The sequence below is a fragment of the Eptesicus fuscus genome, chromosome 16, assembly GCF_027574615.1.
Source record: "Eptesicus fuscus isolate TK198812 chromosome 16, DD_ASM_mEF_20220401, whole genome shotgun sequence".
Classification (NCBI taxonomy): Eukaryota; Metazoa; Chordata; class Mammalia; order Chiroptera; family Vespertilionidae; genus Eptesicus; species Eptesicus fuscus.
The window spans coordinates 22,014,210-22,032,496 of NC_072488.1; the positions used below are offsets into that span (position 1 = coordinate 22,014,210).

General features: G+C 52.8%; 2 protein-coding genes and 1 pseudogene across 2 annotated transcripts in view; 1 reads left to right on the top strand and 2 right to left on the bottom strand.

The window, feature by feature from the left end:
- MTA3 (metastasis associated 1 family member 3) overlaps window positions 1–5,341 on the top strand; it is a 126,785-nt gene extending 121,444 nt beyond the window's left edge. Inside the window, exon 17 of the mRNA XM_054728493.1 lies at window positions 4,881–5,341. Within this exon, the coding sequence (XP_054584468.1) occupies window positions 4,881–4,906 (26 nt within the window). The 3' untranslated portion in view covers window positions 4,907–5,341. The remainder of the gene's footprint in view (window positions 1–4,880) is intronic.
- LOC103305657 (60S ribosomal protein L27a-like) lies at window positions 2,058–2,528 on the bottom strand (annotated as a pseudogene).
- Window positions 5,342–15,978: 10,637 nt separating the features above from the next.
- On the bottom strand, window positions 15,979–17,844 carry OXER1 (oxoeicosanoid receptor 1). Its single transcript, XM_028140458.2, is given in 3 exon segments — window positions 15,979–16,041; window positions 16,043–17,068; window positions 17,653–17,844. Coding segments are annotated over 3 exon segments (1,281 nt in total).
- Between the last annotated feature and the right edge of the window lie 443 nt (window positions 17,845–18,287).

Consider the following 18,287-nt stretch of genomic DNA (forward strand, 5'->3'; position numbering starts at 1 on the left):
TGCAAGGGTCATCACAGGAAACGTTTTAAGCCGGTCTATCCCTATGTACTTCCATTCTCAGTGACACGTAGAAGGTGAACCTTTGAGAAAGAAAGTGAACCTTTGACTTGAAAGCTGGGTCCCAAGGTTTTTTTGATGCTTGGGAAACAAAAGGGAAGAAACAGCAGAGGGAGGGGTGGTCCCTGAAAAACACTCTTCTTTGGAATAGGTTCAACTCATCCATCAAAAGAACAGGCACAAATGTCTGAGCAAGCCACTGGGACATCAGTATTAGACGCCCCCGGGGCAGTAAAGACCAATCCCCCAAACCAATTGATTTGGGCATCCCCCTGAGCAGTCAGTCTCTTTGGGTCCCAGTGAAGGAGTGAGAAGTCTTCTGAAACTGCAGAGTCCCCAGAGCAATGGAAATGGAAAAATTTGTCACAGTCTAGTTGATATGGGTCCCCCACTGGGTTCATTTTGAGCTTCTCAACCTTGCTCTTTCCTGTTTTCTGTTTTCCCTTCCGGATGGTTGAGCATTCTTTAAGCTCAGAAACCATCTGAGTTATAATCTATGTATTCTTCTCCCTCAACCAAATACTTTTTATTAGCAACTATTTACATATTAATGAATATGAAAAATAATGTAAAATGAGGAGCAGGCTTGAAGGCAACTTTGTTGGATGGCGGTTCCTAAAGAGGGTATCTGAGAAGACTATTTTCATGACAGTCCTATGGCAGCTTCACTGAGTGCCTACAGGAGCCTCTTCGGGGCAGTCAGTGAGCAAGGCCGAGAATGAGTCCTGGGAAGTAGGGCCGACCACCTAGAGGCACCTGAGAGCAGTCAGCAGAAAAATCGTTAAGACATTAGATATTGGCCCTCCTGCACTGTCCTCTGATTTTTTTCTTGTTTCTCCAGTTTTCTTTCTCTGTGTCTTTTTACTCTACTTTCTGGAGACTTTCTCAGTGTTGTACTCCAACCAGACTTGTCTATTTAGTTTGTCAAATTTTGCTTCATCTATTTTGAAGTTCTGTTATTGAATATACATTTCTGTTATTGTATATGTATTTAGAATTTTTGTCTTTTTGACCATTTTATCATTATGAAATGATCTTTCTCTCTGTTACTACTACTTGTCTTGAAGTCTATTTTGTCTGATGTTAATATGACCACACCAGTTTTATTTTCCTCTTGTTTTTATTTATTTTATTAAAATTTTTTAAAATATATTTTTTATTGATTTCAGAGAGGAAGGGAGAGGGAGAGAGAGAGAAACATCAATGATGAAAGAGAATCATTGATCAGCTGCCTCCTTCATGCCCCCTACTAGGGATCGAGTCCACAACTCAGGCATGTGCCCTCGACTGGAATTGAACCTGGGACCCTTCAGTCCACAGGCTGACACTGAGCCAAACCAGCTAGTGCTTCCTCTTGTTTTCATTTTTTTTTAAATGATTTTGTTTTAGTTTTATTAAACTCAAAGTAGAATGATTCTTATAGTATCTCTAAAGGCAGCGCATGCTGTTCCAGCACAGATTTTTTAAAAACCCTAAAGAGCCATTTTCCATTATCATTTCTTTTTAAAATAGCTTTACTGAGGCATAATTGACCTTCAGTAAACTATACATATTTTTAAATATACAATTTGACAAGTTTAACATATATATACACCATCACCACAATCAAGATAATAAACTTACCCATCATCACCCTCAGACATTTTCTTGCACCCTTTATAATCTAGCCTCCCTCCCTCCCCATCCCATCCCAGGTGGCCACGGATTTGCTTTTGGTTACCACAGATTAGTTTACGTTTTCTAGAATTTTATATGATGGAGTCATATGGTATGTACCCTTTGTCAGTCTGAATAATTTTTAGAGATCTATCTTCAAGTTCACTGATTCTTCCATAGTATTAAATCTGCTTTTAATCCAATCCAACAAATTGTTTATTTCAGATTTTATATTTTCAATTTTAGAATTTTCATTTAGTTCTTTATATTTCTTCTAAGATACATCATCTTGTCACCCATTATGTCCAGATTTTTCTATAGACTTTTTTTTTTTTTGTGGACATTTTAATGAACTTCCCTCCATGTAGCTTCAAGCTACCAGGACACAGGCCCACCAACACCCTTCATCTTCTCCTCGGCTCCTCTGCCGGAGACCTTGGCCTTCACAATGACAGGCTGCTCTGGGAGCTCTCCCTTCCCCAGAACGTTGTAGTAGCCGATCGCACCGCCTCAGTGATAGGAGCAGCTCCAGTCCTGCTTTTGGCAGCGTTTACCCGTGTCTGCTCACTGACCAGGGCCCACCGTTTATCAAGGTTGACAGTTGGGCAGAAGCTCTGGCTCCTCTTTGAGTGGTAATGCCTCCTGCCACCTTTCCCAAAGTCACCTGGGTGATACTGGTCGAAGTTGATCCTGTGATGATGCAAGCCACCAGCATTACCGCCGCCCCCCGGGTGCTTCCTGTGCTTGCTCATGCGGCCGTGGCTGTGGCTCACGTGGCCCCGAAGTTTCAGGGTCTTCCTCAGTCTGGATGGCATGTCGGTGGCTGAGCTGCAAGAGCTGTAGATTCTTTAACATATATATATAGTAAATAGTTTAAGTCCATATCTGCTCATTCTAACATCTGAATCATCCGTTAATCATCTTCCAGTGACTTTTATTTTGGTGATGGGTTGCATTTTCCTGCTTCTCAGGTCTAATAATTTTTAATGAATGCTGGTCAGTGTGGATGTAAAGTTGTAGAGACTCTGGCTTCTGTTATTTTCCTGTACAGAGTATTGAATTTTTGTTCTAGAAAGCAATTAAGTTGGCAGATCACCTCGACTATGTGGAGGCTTGGTTTAAAGCTTTATTAGATCTGGTTTATTTCAGTTTTTTTCTTAGTCCCATGAGATTTCAATGGAAAAACCAAATTGTTTGCCCATCCCCTCTACCTTTGCAGAACTTGACTTTTAAACTCGGTCTTCTCAGCACTGGACAGCTGCTGAGGTTGCTGCTTGGCGTCCTTTAGCCTTCCGGCAGATGTTTCCCACTGGGCTCCTGGGAGTCTCACCTGCACGTGGTAGTTCACAACTCAGCCAGCCCGGGCCGGTGTTTCTCAGTGGTTAGAGTGTTGGCCCGCACACCCAAAGGTCTCAGGTTTGATTCCAAGTCAAGGGCACGTACTTGGGTTGTGGGTTCGCTCCCTGCCCCCAGTAGATCTTTTCCTGGGGCCTCTGCCAGGGCTGCCCTGCTGGGGACCTCTGTGTCTGCTGCGTGTGGCTCTCGTTCTTGCTTCAAGGAAATGCAGTGAGGCTGGGGAACTTCTGAGCAGCCAGAAGTGAAGCGATAGCCTTTGGGGGGCAGGTGATAAGCATTGGGCTTCTTCAGCCTGGAATGCAGAGAGGTGACATATCTCAACGTAAAGCCATGGCCAGTGTGAGGAAGGCTGGTGTGAACCTGGATGTCCGATCCCGAGATGCTGGGGGGAGAGGGTTGCTTTGGAAACTGGAGCAGGTAAGTTGAGTATAAAGAGATGAAAGCACAGTTTACCATGGCAGACCAGACACTTGGGAAACTATTACAGGTAGCTCTTCTGGCAGATGGCTTAATTCCATTAGGGTTTGGGCAAATAAATGAATGACAGAACTCACCCCCACCCCCCCAAAAAAACAAAAAAACGAGAGATAAAGAGGCTTCTAAAATGTAATGACACATATATAGCCATTAATTCAGACACTGAAGAGGATAGTATGCTCTTACTGGGCTGGATAGAGAACAGGCAGCTTGGTGTAGTAGGAAAAACTTGACCTGAATTAAGATCTAGGTTCAAATCTTGATTCCTCAACTTACTTGCTGTGTGACCTTGAGCAGTTTCCTAACCTTTCTCACCCAGACAGGGTTCTGATGAAAGTTAAGTAAGTCCGTTACATAATTTTCAGTAGACTCCATAAAGCAAAGGTTAGCCCGCGTCCTAACTGAATCACCTGGGTTTTTATTGAACACATATTTGCCGAGCCCTACCAAATACCAGGCTGTGTACATATATCTCCCCTGTTCTAGAAAGGCTCCTGAAGTGAAGGCGCAGCTCTGCTCCGTCCTGCAGACCTTCCTCAGGAGGGCGGGAGGCTGTGAAGGTGAGCGTCCCCGTATCCTCTGCTGGTTGCAGGTGGCATGCACGATGGGCGAGAACAGCCGAGTGCCACCTTGGCCGGACGACCTGATCCCCATCTCAGCAAACAAGCCCCGCTTCCCTCCACGCCACTTTTCTAATAACCAAGCCAAAGGTTTCACAACCCACTGATAATACCAGATGGTGATGATATGGTTTCCAGCCACTTCTGCTTTTCACTTACTCATTTCTGCTGAGAGTCTGTAGGTGCCCAGCTCTGGGACAGGGGAGTTGAAGGTCTTTGGGGGAAGTGGAGAGGGTGAGAATGAGGGACCCTGTGGGTGTTTGAGGTTTATTCCCCCCCTACAAAAAATTGTGTTTCTAGCATCTGAGTGCCCATATCCTTATGATTAATTATGCTTACCTCAGAGCCAGTGGCGCCTCCTCCCGCCAGTGCGTTCCCCGCCCCTTAGCCTCTGGCCACAGGGGTTCCATGATGTCAGTCTGATAAGCAGATAAGCACTGGCCAGCGGAGGGGTTGCACCTGCAGTGATGACTAAATCTGCCCAGCCAAGACCCAGCTTTCAACACTTCAGTAATATTCACATGTTTTCTTGCCTCGATGAAAGTTTCCCTTGGTCCAGCCTTACACTGCATTGTGAGCTTTTATTTGAGTTCCTGCCCAGCCTCCTTCCCTCGAAGGTGGCCATGTCGGTGGGAGGGCTGGTTTCATCCCTCCTCACTTTGCCTCTGCCATCAGAACTCATTTAACTTTGACCCTTTTTCTTTCCTTTTCCAGAACTCACATGCTGCGTATCAGACTGAGCTACCCCTGTTTCATCCTATAATCCAAGACTTGCTCCACTGCCCTGCTGATGTTCATGGCCGTGCCTGGGAAGGAGGCGGCCCCAAACCCAGTGCATTTCAGTGGGAGACCTCCGTGTGCACCCCATGGAGACTCAATGAGGGGGGAGGGGGAAGGAACTGTAGGGGTGCACGTCCAAAAAGCTGAGTCTCCCTGTGTGAATCAGTGTCACCTCGCTTTCCTCAGAGACCTCGCTGTCCCCCAGAGACCTGCCTGAGAACTGAGGGAAAGAGAGAGCCACTCCGCCTCCTCCCTTCTCACACCCTGCACCCCGCACAGCAGCTCTTGGGGCCCAGGGGGGGCGGCTGAGAGCTCCGAGCCACTGCTGCCCTGCATGCGCCAGCTCAGCTCTGTTGTAAGCTGTATGACTGTGTACAGGAGGGACATGGCATCTTTCTGAATGGATTTTTTCTTAACAAATGTGCCAGTGTTTATGCAATTCACAATATTCCCCTTGTCCTCGCTGCTACTGTCACTGGCTTTTTCTCACTTGGCTTCATAGTAGTTTTTTTTTAATGGGGAAATTTTCCTCTGTACCTCCCGCATCCTATATTTAATCCCTTCCCTACCTTCCAAGGTACAGACCTACCTGAGGTTCTGACAAATGATAAGAAAAGTGTCTTTGGGAAGCCTGTGCACTCTTCATATTGTCTGTGTTTTGTCACTGAAGAGAAGTTGGTGTTCTGCTTGCTTCTGCTTGGTCCCTGACAGCTCCCGCTGGAGCAGGTGTTTACACTGAGCCAAGCATGTCTGTCACTGTGACAAGCCACTTGCGTGTCGCCCCATTCGCTTACGGCCAGACCAGCCGACGGGGCATTGCAGCCAGGTTGCTCCTTCAACACGTTACAGATCACCCAGCTCTTTTTTAAGCAGATGGAATTATCTGGCCACGGAAGGTGCAGTGAGAGAGCTGGGTGTGCAGGTGGGTCTGTGAATAGGACACCAGGAGCCCCCACCCTTCCTGCCCGAACGCTTCTGCGAGCACCTGTGCCTGGGCCCCGGGAGACCTGCCTGCAGCCTGGTTTCCACCGGCTTGGGCTCCTGTCTGCTGTCAGCACCGGCCCCGGTGGCACCACAGGCTGTGCTCAGTGCTCCGTGCTCCGTGCTCTGTGCATACAGCTGCAGGGCCAGGGACTTGGTGCCGCCCTGGCTCCCCGAGCAGATGTGAGGTCGGGCTACTCCCCTGCCCTCCGTTGGCAGGGACAGGCTGCAGAGCACCTGGTCCAACACCAGGAGAAAACTGGAGCCTGGCCTCCTGCTGTCCCCGGGGTCTGCAGCTGGGAGGCAGCTGGGCGGCTGGTGGTCGGTGCCCCAAACAGCCAGGCGGTTGCAGGACAGAGTGGCTGCAATTGAGTTGATCCCACCCGCTCAGTCCCAGGCAGAGTGAAGTATCACTAAAATGAGCGTGACATTCTCGATGTCCAGATCCTCAGAGCCGGTGCCGCTCTGCAAAGAGGCTGTGATGATGCATGCTGCTGAAGGCGAGGCTTGGAGTGTGAGCTGCCTTTTCCTCTTCTGGTTTTGCTGTCACGGTGGCTTCTCTCCTGAGGAGGAGTTGGCTCTCATCTTAGGCTCCTGCGGGGGTGACCCGGGGACATTCTCACCACTGCCAACTCTTGGGCTATTCTGGGTCTTGGCTTGGGGCTCCGCGGGTGGGCCTGTGTCAGAGGAGCTCAGTGAGCGGGAGGAGGTGGCAGGTCTTGCCCTTAGGGTTTCCCAAGAGAAGCCCCTTCAGAAAAGACCCAGATTCAGGGGCCGGGGGTGCAACTGGCTCCACAGCACACGCCACGTGGTGTGTTCTTGAGAGAGACGGGAAAGCTGTCTCTCCGTGCCCTGCCCTGGATTTATTGTGCCTGGTGGACGGTGAATGCTCCCCTCGCCCTTCCACTCCTCCTCACCCACGGGAAGCGTGCCCGTCGGTTAGAGAAGCGGTGGGCTGCCCGTGACGCTGCTCCAGCTTCCTTCTCTCTGCCTTGTTACCGGGCCCAGGAGAGGTGGAGACGGGGGCCAGGCCAGGTCTGAAGGAGGAGCGGGGAGGCCCACCCCAGTTCCGGGGCACATGTGGCTCTGGCACAGGTGCAGCTCCTTTTGAGCCACGTGTGCCGAGCAGGCTCTTCCTCCGCCTTGTAGTCAGAGCCGCTCTGCAGCCCCACCCTCCTACGAGGAGGATGCTGAGTAAGATCTCATGCTCTCACTTCACCTTGGAAAGCCCCGCAGCATTCGAGTGAACACTCCGGGGAAGCGGAAGGACGCCAAGGAGCCTCCGTCGTTGGCCTTCGCCGGTCTGAGCACTTGGTGCCGACAGGGTTTCCCAACCACCCCCTTCCTGGGGCCACCGTGTCACCATTGTATGTGATGTGTCAGTGTTGTGCAGCGAGCTTGTGGGTGGACATACAGTCTGTCTGCATGGCCCACAGCGACATGCGCAGTGGGTGCTGCGCTGAGCCTGGTCTGTGCTCCCTGGGATGAGATCCCAGAAGCTCTGCAAGTCATCTCCCCTTTCCTCTATCATAGCCCTCCGAGCCCCCAATTTCCTATCCTAGAGGGGGTGCAAAAGAGGAGGACACCAGACTGGCCTTTTAGCTCGCCTCGCACAAGTCCACCTTGCCCACAGCCCAGTTTCTGTGTCAGTGTCCAACCAGGAAAACAGAAGCCTCTCTAAGGATTGAAACAGAGGGGTTTGAATCCAGGTAACTGTAGCACAGAAACAAGAAAAGCTGAGAGGCCGAACGGGAGCAGGGAGCAATCCCGAGGTGAGTTGGAAGGCTGGTGGGACACGGAGAGGCCATGTTCCGAGAGCCGGGGGCGCAGGAACACTGGAGGAACCTGGGACCATAGGGGCCTATCCAGCAGGAGCTGCAGCCACAAGGAGGCACGGTCCTTGCCAGAAACCCCCCAGGCAGAGGCGGGAGAAAGGGGCCGGCTTCTCCCTAGCGTGTACCTTCCAGATTTCTGCAGGTGCCTCTTGTTAGCTACACCCAGCTGGAAGCTAGCCGACCTGGGGGCCTGGGACAGGCAAGCTCAGCGGTCAGCTCCCCACCACTCAGCAGAGCTGGGGAGGGCGAGGAGCAGGTCTGAGGGCAACCAGACCAGGACATGTGTGACCTCGGTCTGCTCTGTGTCATGTCCGAGCCTGGTGTTCATGCCCCATGCTGTCCTGAGCTCCCGGTGAGGGGAGACGGAGGAACTGCCCCTGGGTTTCTATAGATTTTTTTTTTTTTTCACTCTACCCAGAGAGGAAAGTGCGTTTGGGAGGGAGGGAGAAAGCCTTTATTCTTAACAGTTGTCCCTGTCTTCCTTTGGGGGACTTTACCCATGTAGCAGCCCCCCCCCATCATGCCCCTCAGGAAAGCTGTGACCCAGTTATCTGTCCACCCCTGCCCATGTCGCTCCCCCAATCTCTGGTTTCCCTGCCAGAGAACAGTGACCCAGAACATGCATCAGTTGTCATGAGTGTTTCCCCAGGACCATTCATTCAGAGAGTGATATTAGTGTGCACCATCTATCTGTAAGTAGATGTCATCTACTAATCAATTTGTATCATGTTTCCAATAAACGTCTGGAAATTATGCCTGGTTTATGCTGTCCTCTGCTGGGACAGTGGCTCAGCTGTCAAGAGTGGGTGCACACAGCCCTAGTATCAGGTGCTCCTGGACTCAGGTGCTGTACCCCCCGCATAGCTGAGGGCCTGGGGGAGTCATAGGCCAGGCCAGCGACCTGATGTCCCCACATGCTGAGACTCTCAGGGTGTGCATTTTCTTCTGCTGTCTCATAAGCCAAATGGAGGTTTTGTGAGGCCAGGTCACTCCCATAGGTGGCCTTTGACCCTGTGTCCCCCAAACCTGGAGGTATGAGGAGCAACAGGCAGACGTTTGCCCATCAACCACTTTGCACTGCCCTGCCCGGTGCCGGCCGTGGCGGGTAAGCAGAGGGCGTGTGCTGTGCCCTGTGCATGGGGAAGGCTCCTGTGAAAAAGAAGTGGACGCAGGAGCTGCATGTTCCACAGACAGAAGCCCAGCACCCTCTTCTCAGACCGTCCTCGGGCCTGAAAGGCAGAAATGAAAACGTCTGAGTTGACTTAAAAGGCAAAGGGAGCCTGATCAAATGCCCTGCATTCTCCCTTTCTTTCCCAGGCCGAGTGCTGGCGCCTGCCTGGTAGACGTTATTCTCTAGTGCGTATCTTACTGGTTCCAGCCTGTCTGACCGCTGTGTACACTCTGCCTCAGTTGCTGTGCTGGGCCATTGCAGGCTCACTCGGGGCTCCTCCAGCCCATGTTTGGGAGGAACACCCGTTTGTGGCTTGTTTGCTGGCATTTGTGAGCGACTGAGAGACTGCGAGATAGAGAGACAGATACAGAAATGCAAGAGAGGGAGAGAGATAGTCCAAGTTTCTTTCACTAGTTTCCCTGGAGAAGCAAGACATAAGCTCGTGAGGTTACCAGAGAACAGAGAAGCTTGTACCTTGGGCTGTGCTAGTAATTGGAGGAGTTCCAGGATAGAGGGCTCAGTGAGGCTAGAGGGTCAGGGAAGGCTCTGGGGAAGCAGAGGGAGCCCTAAAGGTCGAACACAGCAGCCCCCCCTCCATGGAATCGCTAAGGTGCCCCGTGGTTCTTGGTGTCTTTTTATCTAGACTTTTTATCCTGACTCGAATATTTCCTTCTTTCTGGAAGCTGATCTGTAGAGCTCAGTGTTCCATGCCCTACCTGCCAAGGTGTACCAACCTTAAGTTCCATTGCCGAGACTGCGTTTTTATGGTCAAACTTCCTCAGGAGGTTTCTTCTAAGTTTTACCTCCTACTTGTTCTGATCTTGCTCCTGAACTGCAGGGGTCACTGGAGGAAACCATGTGACCTGCAGGGGCTGTTGCTGCCCCATAGCTGTGGGTGCCGACTCCCCAGGTACCTTTGCGCTGCTTGCTTACTGGCCCCTTTATATGTTGGCTAGGAGCTTGTTTTCTTTTTTTTTTTTTCTTTCTTTTTTTTTTTTTTTAATATATTTTTATTGATTTTTTACAGAGAGAAAGAGAGAGGGACAGAGAGCCAGAAACATCGATGAGAGAGAAACATCGGTCAGCTGCCTCCTGCACACCCCCCACTGGGGATGCGCCCGCAACCAAGTTACATGCCCTTGACCGGAATCGAACCCGGGACCCTTGAGTCCGCAGGCCGACGCTCTATCCACTGAGCCAAACCGGTTTCGGCGGAGCTTGTTTTCTTTAAAAAAATGTTTTTATTGATTTCAGAGAGGAAGGGAGAGGGGGGAGAGAGAGAGAAACATCAATGATGAGAGAGAATCATTGATCGCTGCCTCCTGTACACTCCACACTGGGGGGATCGAGCCTGCAACCTGGGCATGTGTCCTGACCAGGAATCGAGCTGTGACCTGGTTCATACGTCACACCCAACCACTGAGCAACACCGGCCAGCTGGTCAGGAGCTTGTTTTCTTATTTTCAGAACCAGCTATTCCAGTCCTTTGTCACTCCCTAAGCGCTCACACACACCAGAGCCAAGCTGTCTAAGAATCCCTTCACCTGTCTTCCCCGCCGCCCCAAGGCCCTCTGTATGTAATAGTGCCTTTCCAACAACCCAAGGAGGCACCCCCGGGCCTCTAGAGGACCCTCTGGCACCCGCATGCTGAATCCATCCCTCCCTGACCCCCCCTCCCCCGCCCCCCCGCCTCCTTGCAGTAGAATGTCCTGACTCAGACCAGACTGTCACTCACTAGCTATGTGACCTTGGGCAAATTACTCAACCTCTCTGTGCCTCAGTCTTTTCATCTGTAAGACAGGATAATGGTATCTACCTCACAGGACTAAATAAATTGTACAGTGCTTAGTACAGGGCCTGGGACAGAGTGTTTGTTTTTGTTCTATCATCATTTCCTTCCCTCTCCCCTCATTTTCACCTTCTCTCCCTTCTCCCACCACTGGATTTAAATTTCTCCATCTAGTCAACACAACAACCAGAACAATCAAACCACCACCACTTCTGTCCTCTACTTAGCTTCACCTGCAGCTATTGGCGTATCTCCCTTTGCTGGCAGGCACTTTTGGAAGAGGGAAGAGTTGTCTCCATTGCTTCAAATCTCATTAATTTCTCAACCCATTATAGTACTTTATGGCTTCCATCCTGCCCCTGCTTCCCAGCCACTCACTGAAATTGCTGTCGATAAAGGCATTAGTGACCTAATTGCCAAACCCGACACTGTTTTCAGTCACCGCACTTGAACTTTCTTGAGCATTTGAAGCTGTTGTCATCATATTACTTTTCTTTGCTCATGACACTGACCCCGTCATTCTCTACCCAGAGGAAAGCTAAGTAACATTCAGATACTGCTCACAGTTCTTTTTTCCAGATTTTTTTACAAAGATAATTTCAGATACAGTGGTGGTCACCTGTGAACCCATTTCCCATGTTCCTCCATTTCACAAGCAAGCACTCTCTTTAATTTAATGTTTATCACCCCAAATGCATGATTTTACACAATTAATACATATCTATGAATCTATAATCAATACAGAACATGTTTTGCATATTATTAACCTTTTGCACTCGGATGTCGAGATTAAAATTACTCTTTGAATGTAGCAATAATTTGAAATATAAAAAAATGCAAATAAATAAGTTTGTATGAAAAGAAACTCCAGTTTTTTATTCTACTGCCGCGCTTTGTAAAATCTGGGGTATTTAAAAAATTAAATCCCGAGTAGAATAAAGGAATCGAGAAAAAAGCAAGCGAGTGCAAAGGGTTAAGTTTTACACAAAAGACAGTCTATCGCTTTTCTTTGTTTTTGTTAATCCTCACCCAAGGATATTTTTCCATTGATTTTGAGAGAGTGGAAGGAAGAGGGAGAGACAGACAGAAATACCAATGTGAGAGAGAGACATCAATTGGTTGCTTCCTGCACACACCCTGACCAGGGCCAGGGAACCTGCAACCAAGGCATGTGCCCTTGACTGGAATCAAACCTGGGACCCTTCAGTCTGAGAGCTGATGCTCTATTCACTGAGCCAAACCAGTTAAGGCCAGTCTATCACTTCTTTAAAAGCTTGTGTTAATAGTACCAGACAATGGGTTGTTAATCCAGGTTTTCAATCCAAGATACTTGAGCAGACTGTCAAACACACGCTTTTGTTTTCATTTTTTAAAAATATATTTTTATTGATTTTAGAGAGTAAGGGAGAGGGAATGAGAGAAACATCAATGATGAGAGAGTCATTGATCAGCTGCCTCCTGCACACCCCCTACTGGGGATCAAGCCCGAAACCCGGGCATGAGCCCTGACCAGATTTGAACCACGACCTCCGGTTTACAGGCCGATGCTCAACCACTGAGCCACGCGGGCCGGGCACATCCTTTTGTTTTCAGATCAGCTTTCTTCAGCATGCAATTAGGAGTTTTGAAAATGCTTTATTCTTTCATGAAGCACTTTGCAGCCTGTCTGGGTATTTTATGTTTGGCTTTTACCCTCATAAAAGGTGTCTCCATTCTCTTCTTTTTAATGGGCAATCTCTATACTTGAGCAGAGAGACTGCCTTGCCTTTTTATGTTCTTACTGCAAAATTCCTGGTTTTCTTCCTATTAGAGGTTTCTTCTGGGCATTTTACTGGGTCTTCCTCTACATGTCTTACTTGTGGGGATTTTTTAAAAGGGTGATTCTTAGTCTTTTTCACTCTTTCCCCAGGTGACCCCATCCATCCCCATAAGCTCAACTCCGAATTAGTAAGAGGAAGATTCTGAAATCCTACTTCCAGCCTGAGTGGTTTCTGTACATGTTTACCTGGAGGTCCTCCGAGCCCCTCCAACTTGTCTAAACTCTATCTGCTCCTCCCAGCCGGCTCTACTACTTATGTGCTCAGTGTGTCACCATCCATCCATCACCTACAGTCCCTTATCTTCCTTACCTAGACTGTGCCTCATTGCTGCCCCTGCACAGTCTCCCCAACTGCCTTTATTCAGGTCCTTGCTTGGAATACAGACTGTTTCCTACTTGGGTCGACTCCCACACCCCCTCACCAGTCTGTCCACAGTGTTACCAGAGTTGACTGATGAAAATGCCAAACTAGTCATCTTTGACTTCTTAAAAACCTCACACATATTCTCCTTCCTGCCATATTGATTGTCTTGGGGCCAATCCAGGCTCCTGAGCTCGCAGGGCCCAGCCTGCCTGTCCTGACTCCTAACTCTGTGCCTAGGCCGCCTCCTTTCTTGCCTCAGTGATCTCTTCACCCCTCTCTGCACACGGAGTCGTTTTGCAGCTCTGTGCCCTTGTTCATGCTCTTCCCCACGTCAGGGATGCTGTTCCCTTCACTCTTTTCCTCATCCTCCAGGATTCAGCTCCCAAGCATTACCTCGTTGACACCTGGGCAGAGTTAGCTCTGTCTGTGCTCTCAGGTGCATTGCTCCCTCAGGTACCCTGGATTATTCTGGCTTGGGCTGCATTCGATCCATTTGCAGGTCTGTCTCTCCCAGGCTTGGCCTGGAGGGCTCAAGGTCAGAGTTTATTGTCTGCCTTTGTAGCTTAGTGTCTGGCTTCTGGTGGGTGCCCAGTAAATGCTGGATGATTAGTGGCCACATGCCCATCAACTCAGTCCTGCCTGCTATCCCCCCTCCCCGCTCTGCACAGGAGTCCCAGGAGCAGAGTCATGGATGCCATTTGCTTGTCCCTCAGTGACAGCAGGTTACATTCAGAGCAAAAGGAGAGAGAGGGCACTGTTCAAAATCCACACCGAGTAGACAGCCCACCCAGGGACCTTATGCTATTTGGAACCAGAATGTAGAAATGGGGTCTTTATACAGTCTGCCTTCAGCTCACTTTACACTACCTCGGGCATTGCCCTCTCATTTGTAGACAATCCTGCACTTCAACAGCCTGCTTTCTCCCCCATCTTTTCTCACCCCCCCCCCATTACTGCCTCCCTCACTGATGCTCTGGCAGTATGCCCCGGGGTGGGGCGCCACGAAAAGTGCTCAGTCCCCAGCCTCCAGGGGCATTCGAGCCATCCATAAGTGTCTGACTTGGAAATTCTAAACCTCAGGCTGAAATAGCTGGTCCAGGCTTGGCCCGCTTCTCCCCGTGGTGGCCGAGGGTGGAGAGGTAGGGCGTCCCTGGGAGAGGCTCCACCAGGGAGAAAAAGGCAGCGACAAGAGTGGAGGAGTGGAGCAGGAGGCCCTGGGGACAGAGAAACACGAGGAGACGGCTTGGAGGGCCCCGATGGCACACCCCCTTCTACCACTGGGCTGGGTTCTTATAGCTGAGTTTCTAAGAGCTCCCGGTAACTCTTCAGAAAAGGTAAGAGGATCGGCTATACATTGAGGAAATGGGTTCCAATATCGATTCCACCCATTGTCCCTCGGCCACCCTCCTCTGACACATTCTCGCCATCTCCCACCCCAACATCCACACTGGTCCTGGATGCCTCCCTCCTGGGGCGTGGGGGACAGCCTGGAGCTTTGGCCTCCATTCCTGAGGTGGAAAAGCATCCCTGTCCATGATGTGAGAGGGTTGGACTGAGTGGATTAAAACTCCCAAGGAAACGGGGGAGAGAGGATTTGGTCCCTGTACTCGAGGCCTAGAGGCCCATGTCTGGGGTGGTAAGTGGAGAACCAGTCCCGGCCCCTTCCCTCTCCCCAGCAGGAAGGCACATGTGTGTTGCGGGGAGGTGTTTATTGTTCTGAGGTGGTCAGGGCTGGGGACACATGGGGCTTAGGAGGTACATGTTTGGGGTTTAATGACCTCTAAGTAGTCCTTTGGGAGCCTTGAAGGCTATGTCCCCACCCTGTGACTACCCCTTTGGACAACAGGGACAACCACTATCCCCTCCTGCAAAAAAGAACAAAACCCTGATTCATGCCAGCTTACACACCTGTGCCTGAGAAACCCAGGCCACCAGGTGAGTTAGCCCAGATGGTCTCAGACAACACTGGCATATTGAATAGAACAGAAAGGGGTAGAGGTGGGCAAGATGATCGTCGGGGAGAGCTGTGAGCCAGCTCGGTGACCCTGAGGCCCCAGCCCTCACCCCAGTCCTGTCCCGTAGGGCCAGGGTCAGGGCCCGGGTCATGCACTTGGGGCTGAGGAAAGCCTGGGGGGGATGAGGAGGGAGCTGGAAGTGAGCCAGGAGCCTGGACTGGGTGGTGACCTCCACTTGGTCTCAGGGGAGAGCAGGGCAGGGCCTGGTCCTTGGTGCTTTGGGCAAGACCTCAGGGATTGTAGAAGGGAAGCTGAAGGCCAGAGAGGACCAGAGACCTCCCGGGGGCCCAGCAGGGCTGTGGGGCCTTCCAGGGGCCCAGCAGGGCTGTAAGACCTCCCGGGGGCCCAGCAGGGCTGTAAGACCTCCCAGGGGCCCAGCAGGGCTGGGGGGCCTCCCGGGGGCCCAGCAGGGCTGTGGGGCCTCCCGGGGGCCCAGCAGGGCTGTAAGACCTCCCAGGGGCCCAGCAGGGCTGGGGGGCCTCCCAGGGGCCCAGCAGGGCTGTAAGACCTCCCAGGGGCCCAGCAGGGGTGCCCTCCCATGATCCTGAGGACACTTCTGGGCTCCAGGAGTTGTGTAGAAGCATGGCACCCTGGATGGCTTCCCCACACTGTCCCCAGAGTTTCCCTTCACCTTGGGGCATTCCCTTTGAACCCTACTGGTGCCAGGACTGGATGGACCCAAAGACATTTATTCAGGTTCCTTTAGAAAGCCAAGATAGGCTTGCATTTTCAAAAGGAAGTTTATTCCTATTGAAAGGGACAAGTAAGAAAATGCAGCTGCTCTCAGCCATCAGCTCCGACCCGGGCGGGATGGGGCAGCTGCCCGGCAGCTCCTGCCGCCCCTGCCTTCCCCACCTGCCATCAGACTCCTCCTGCCCTCGCGGTGGCACCAGGGACACACGTCTCAGAAAGGCCAAGACTGCTTCTCTCCCTGCCACCCACCTGGCTCCTGCAGGTGTCCCTTGTCCAGTTGGTTGTGGCAGCCTCTGCTGACAACAGTCCAGGAGTGACCTTGTCCCTCCAAGCCAGGCCCCCGCACTGCCGCAGACCCCAGTCCCTCACTCCAGCGAGACCTCCAGGGAGCCCTGCGCCTGCAGCTTGCCGGGGGGGCCCCTACCTCCTGGAGGCCTCCTGGAGGCGGGCGGGGGGCTGGCTGGAGCTCTCATCGCTCGCTGGGCCCTGTGAGCCCTGGCCGAGGCCCAGCAGGGCCTGGCACTGGCGGAAGAAGCTGGGGCTGGAGAAGCAGTAGAGCACGGGGTCCAGGACGCTGTTGAGGTAGGTGAAGGCCAGGGAGCCGTGGAAGAGCTGCGAGCAGACGTCCAGGGCGCGGCAGGCGCGCAGGCGGAGGGCCACGATGGACGCCGCGCCGAAGAGGACGCTGGGCAGGAAGCAGACGGTGTAGACGGCCACCACCGCGGCCAGCACGCGCAGGGCCCGCCGCGGGCCCGCCTGCCCGCCCAGGCCCCGGCGCCGGATGGTCAGCCCGATGCTCACGATGGCGAAGAGGATGAGCGCAAGGGACAGGAAGAATTCCAAGAAGTACAGCGCGTGGTGCCAGCGTTGCCAGGCCCAAGAGCCCGTGCCCAGCTGGTAGCTGATGCAGGAGTCCCCGGGAGAGGTGATCAGGAGCAGGTGCCCGTTGAGGACCAGGATGGCCCCCCAGAGGCCCCCGGCCACCCGGGCGGCTGCGCGCCCCGAGGCCCGGCTCAGCGCGTGGTGCGGCCACACCACCTTCAGGTAGCGGTTGAGCGCGATGGCCGTGAGGAAGGCGGCGCTGGCCGAGCGGTTGGCGGACAGCATGAAGAGGTTGGCCTTGCAGGCGGCGGGCCCGAAGCGCCAGGTCTCCCGGTGGAGGTAGTAGTCCACGCGGAGGGGCAGGCTGGCGACCAGGAGCAGGTCCGCCGCCACCAGGCAGACCAGGAACACCACGTTGGAGGTCCAGGGCCGCGTGCGCACGCAGAAGATGAAGAAGGCCAGGCTGTTCCCCAGCAGGCCCAGGGCGAACTCCACGCCCAGCACTGGCGCCAGGAACGCGGGCACCTTTGGGGAAGAGGCTGGGAGGCAGCGGGGAGCCGGAGCGCTCAGGTTGTGCAATTCCATGTGCTGCTCGGGCCGCGGAGCTGAGAGGAGTGTCCAGTCTTTCTGCTTCTCGGAGGGTGCAGGGATGAGTGCTCTCCATCAGCGGCCACCGCAATGACTCAATGTTCTGGGGTTTTCACCGGTATCCTCGAAGCCACTGAGAAACACCCAGGGTTCCTGTTTGATAGCAAAGAGGAACCCCGAGGCCCGCCCTCCCTTCCCTCCCCACACTGGCTGATGCCCCTCCCCAGGTCTCTGAACCCAGCCTGGAGGGGGCGCCTGTGCTGCCCCTGGCGGAGGAGGAAGCAAGGCTCAGCAGGGGTGAGACCCTGAAGGGGGAGGAAGTCCCACCTGGGGTGCGGTGGGGAGCGTGTATGTGGCTCTGCGTGGTCAGACATCTGCTTGCTGAAGGCAGAAGCTGGTCCTGGAAACCCATAGCTCCCAGGATCATGCAGACCACCCTGGACAACCCCCACCCTCCATCATAATTACAGGCTGGGCGGCCGTCCCCCTGCCCCCACAGCTCCGGTGGAGGGACTCCGGGCCCAACAGGATGTTGTGCGGGGAGAGGGAGGCGGGGCATCCATACACCTGACGGTGAGCACGGCCTGTGGGAACCAGCCCGCTTATGCCCTGCCAGCTGCTGTAGTTACTTCCAGATTCCTGATGATTCCAAAGTCTGTGATGGTCCCACGTCCAGGTACACGATGAAGCACATCCCACAGAGCAGAAGGCTCCCCTGCTGTGATCTGGGGACCTGGGGGCTTCTCCCCCGAACAGAACAATCCTGGGAATACGGGAGTTTCCCTGTCCACTGTCTGCTCCACTCCGCCTCCACCCAGCATCCGCAGAAGAGAGGGGAGTGGGAGGCTGGGGCTGGCTTTGGACCAGGTACAGGTCCTGCTATCCCACCGTGAGGTGTTCTCATGAGCCCAGGTGGCCAGGCCTGAGGGCAGAGACGAGAGCCTAGGGCGCCTGATAACCTGGGACAGCACCACGGGAGGCTGTGGTTCCAGGTTCCAGGCCCTGACGCCCACCCTTGCCAACTGACTGTGGTCAGCAGTGTGCCATGTGCTGCCAACTCCGCCTAGGCCTCTGGGTTTTAGGCATCGTGGCCCCTGGCTCCTCTCCTACAGATCCCCCTGACCTGGACTTCCGTCTGGCCAAGGCCAAGGGCAGTCAGGCTGCGTACAACTGCAGGATGCAGGGTGGTGAGACCACCAGCCTGAATTCTGAATGCAGACAGGCCTTGGTTGGGAAGAGAGCTGCCTGCTTTCTAAACTTCTCG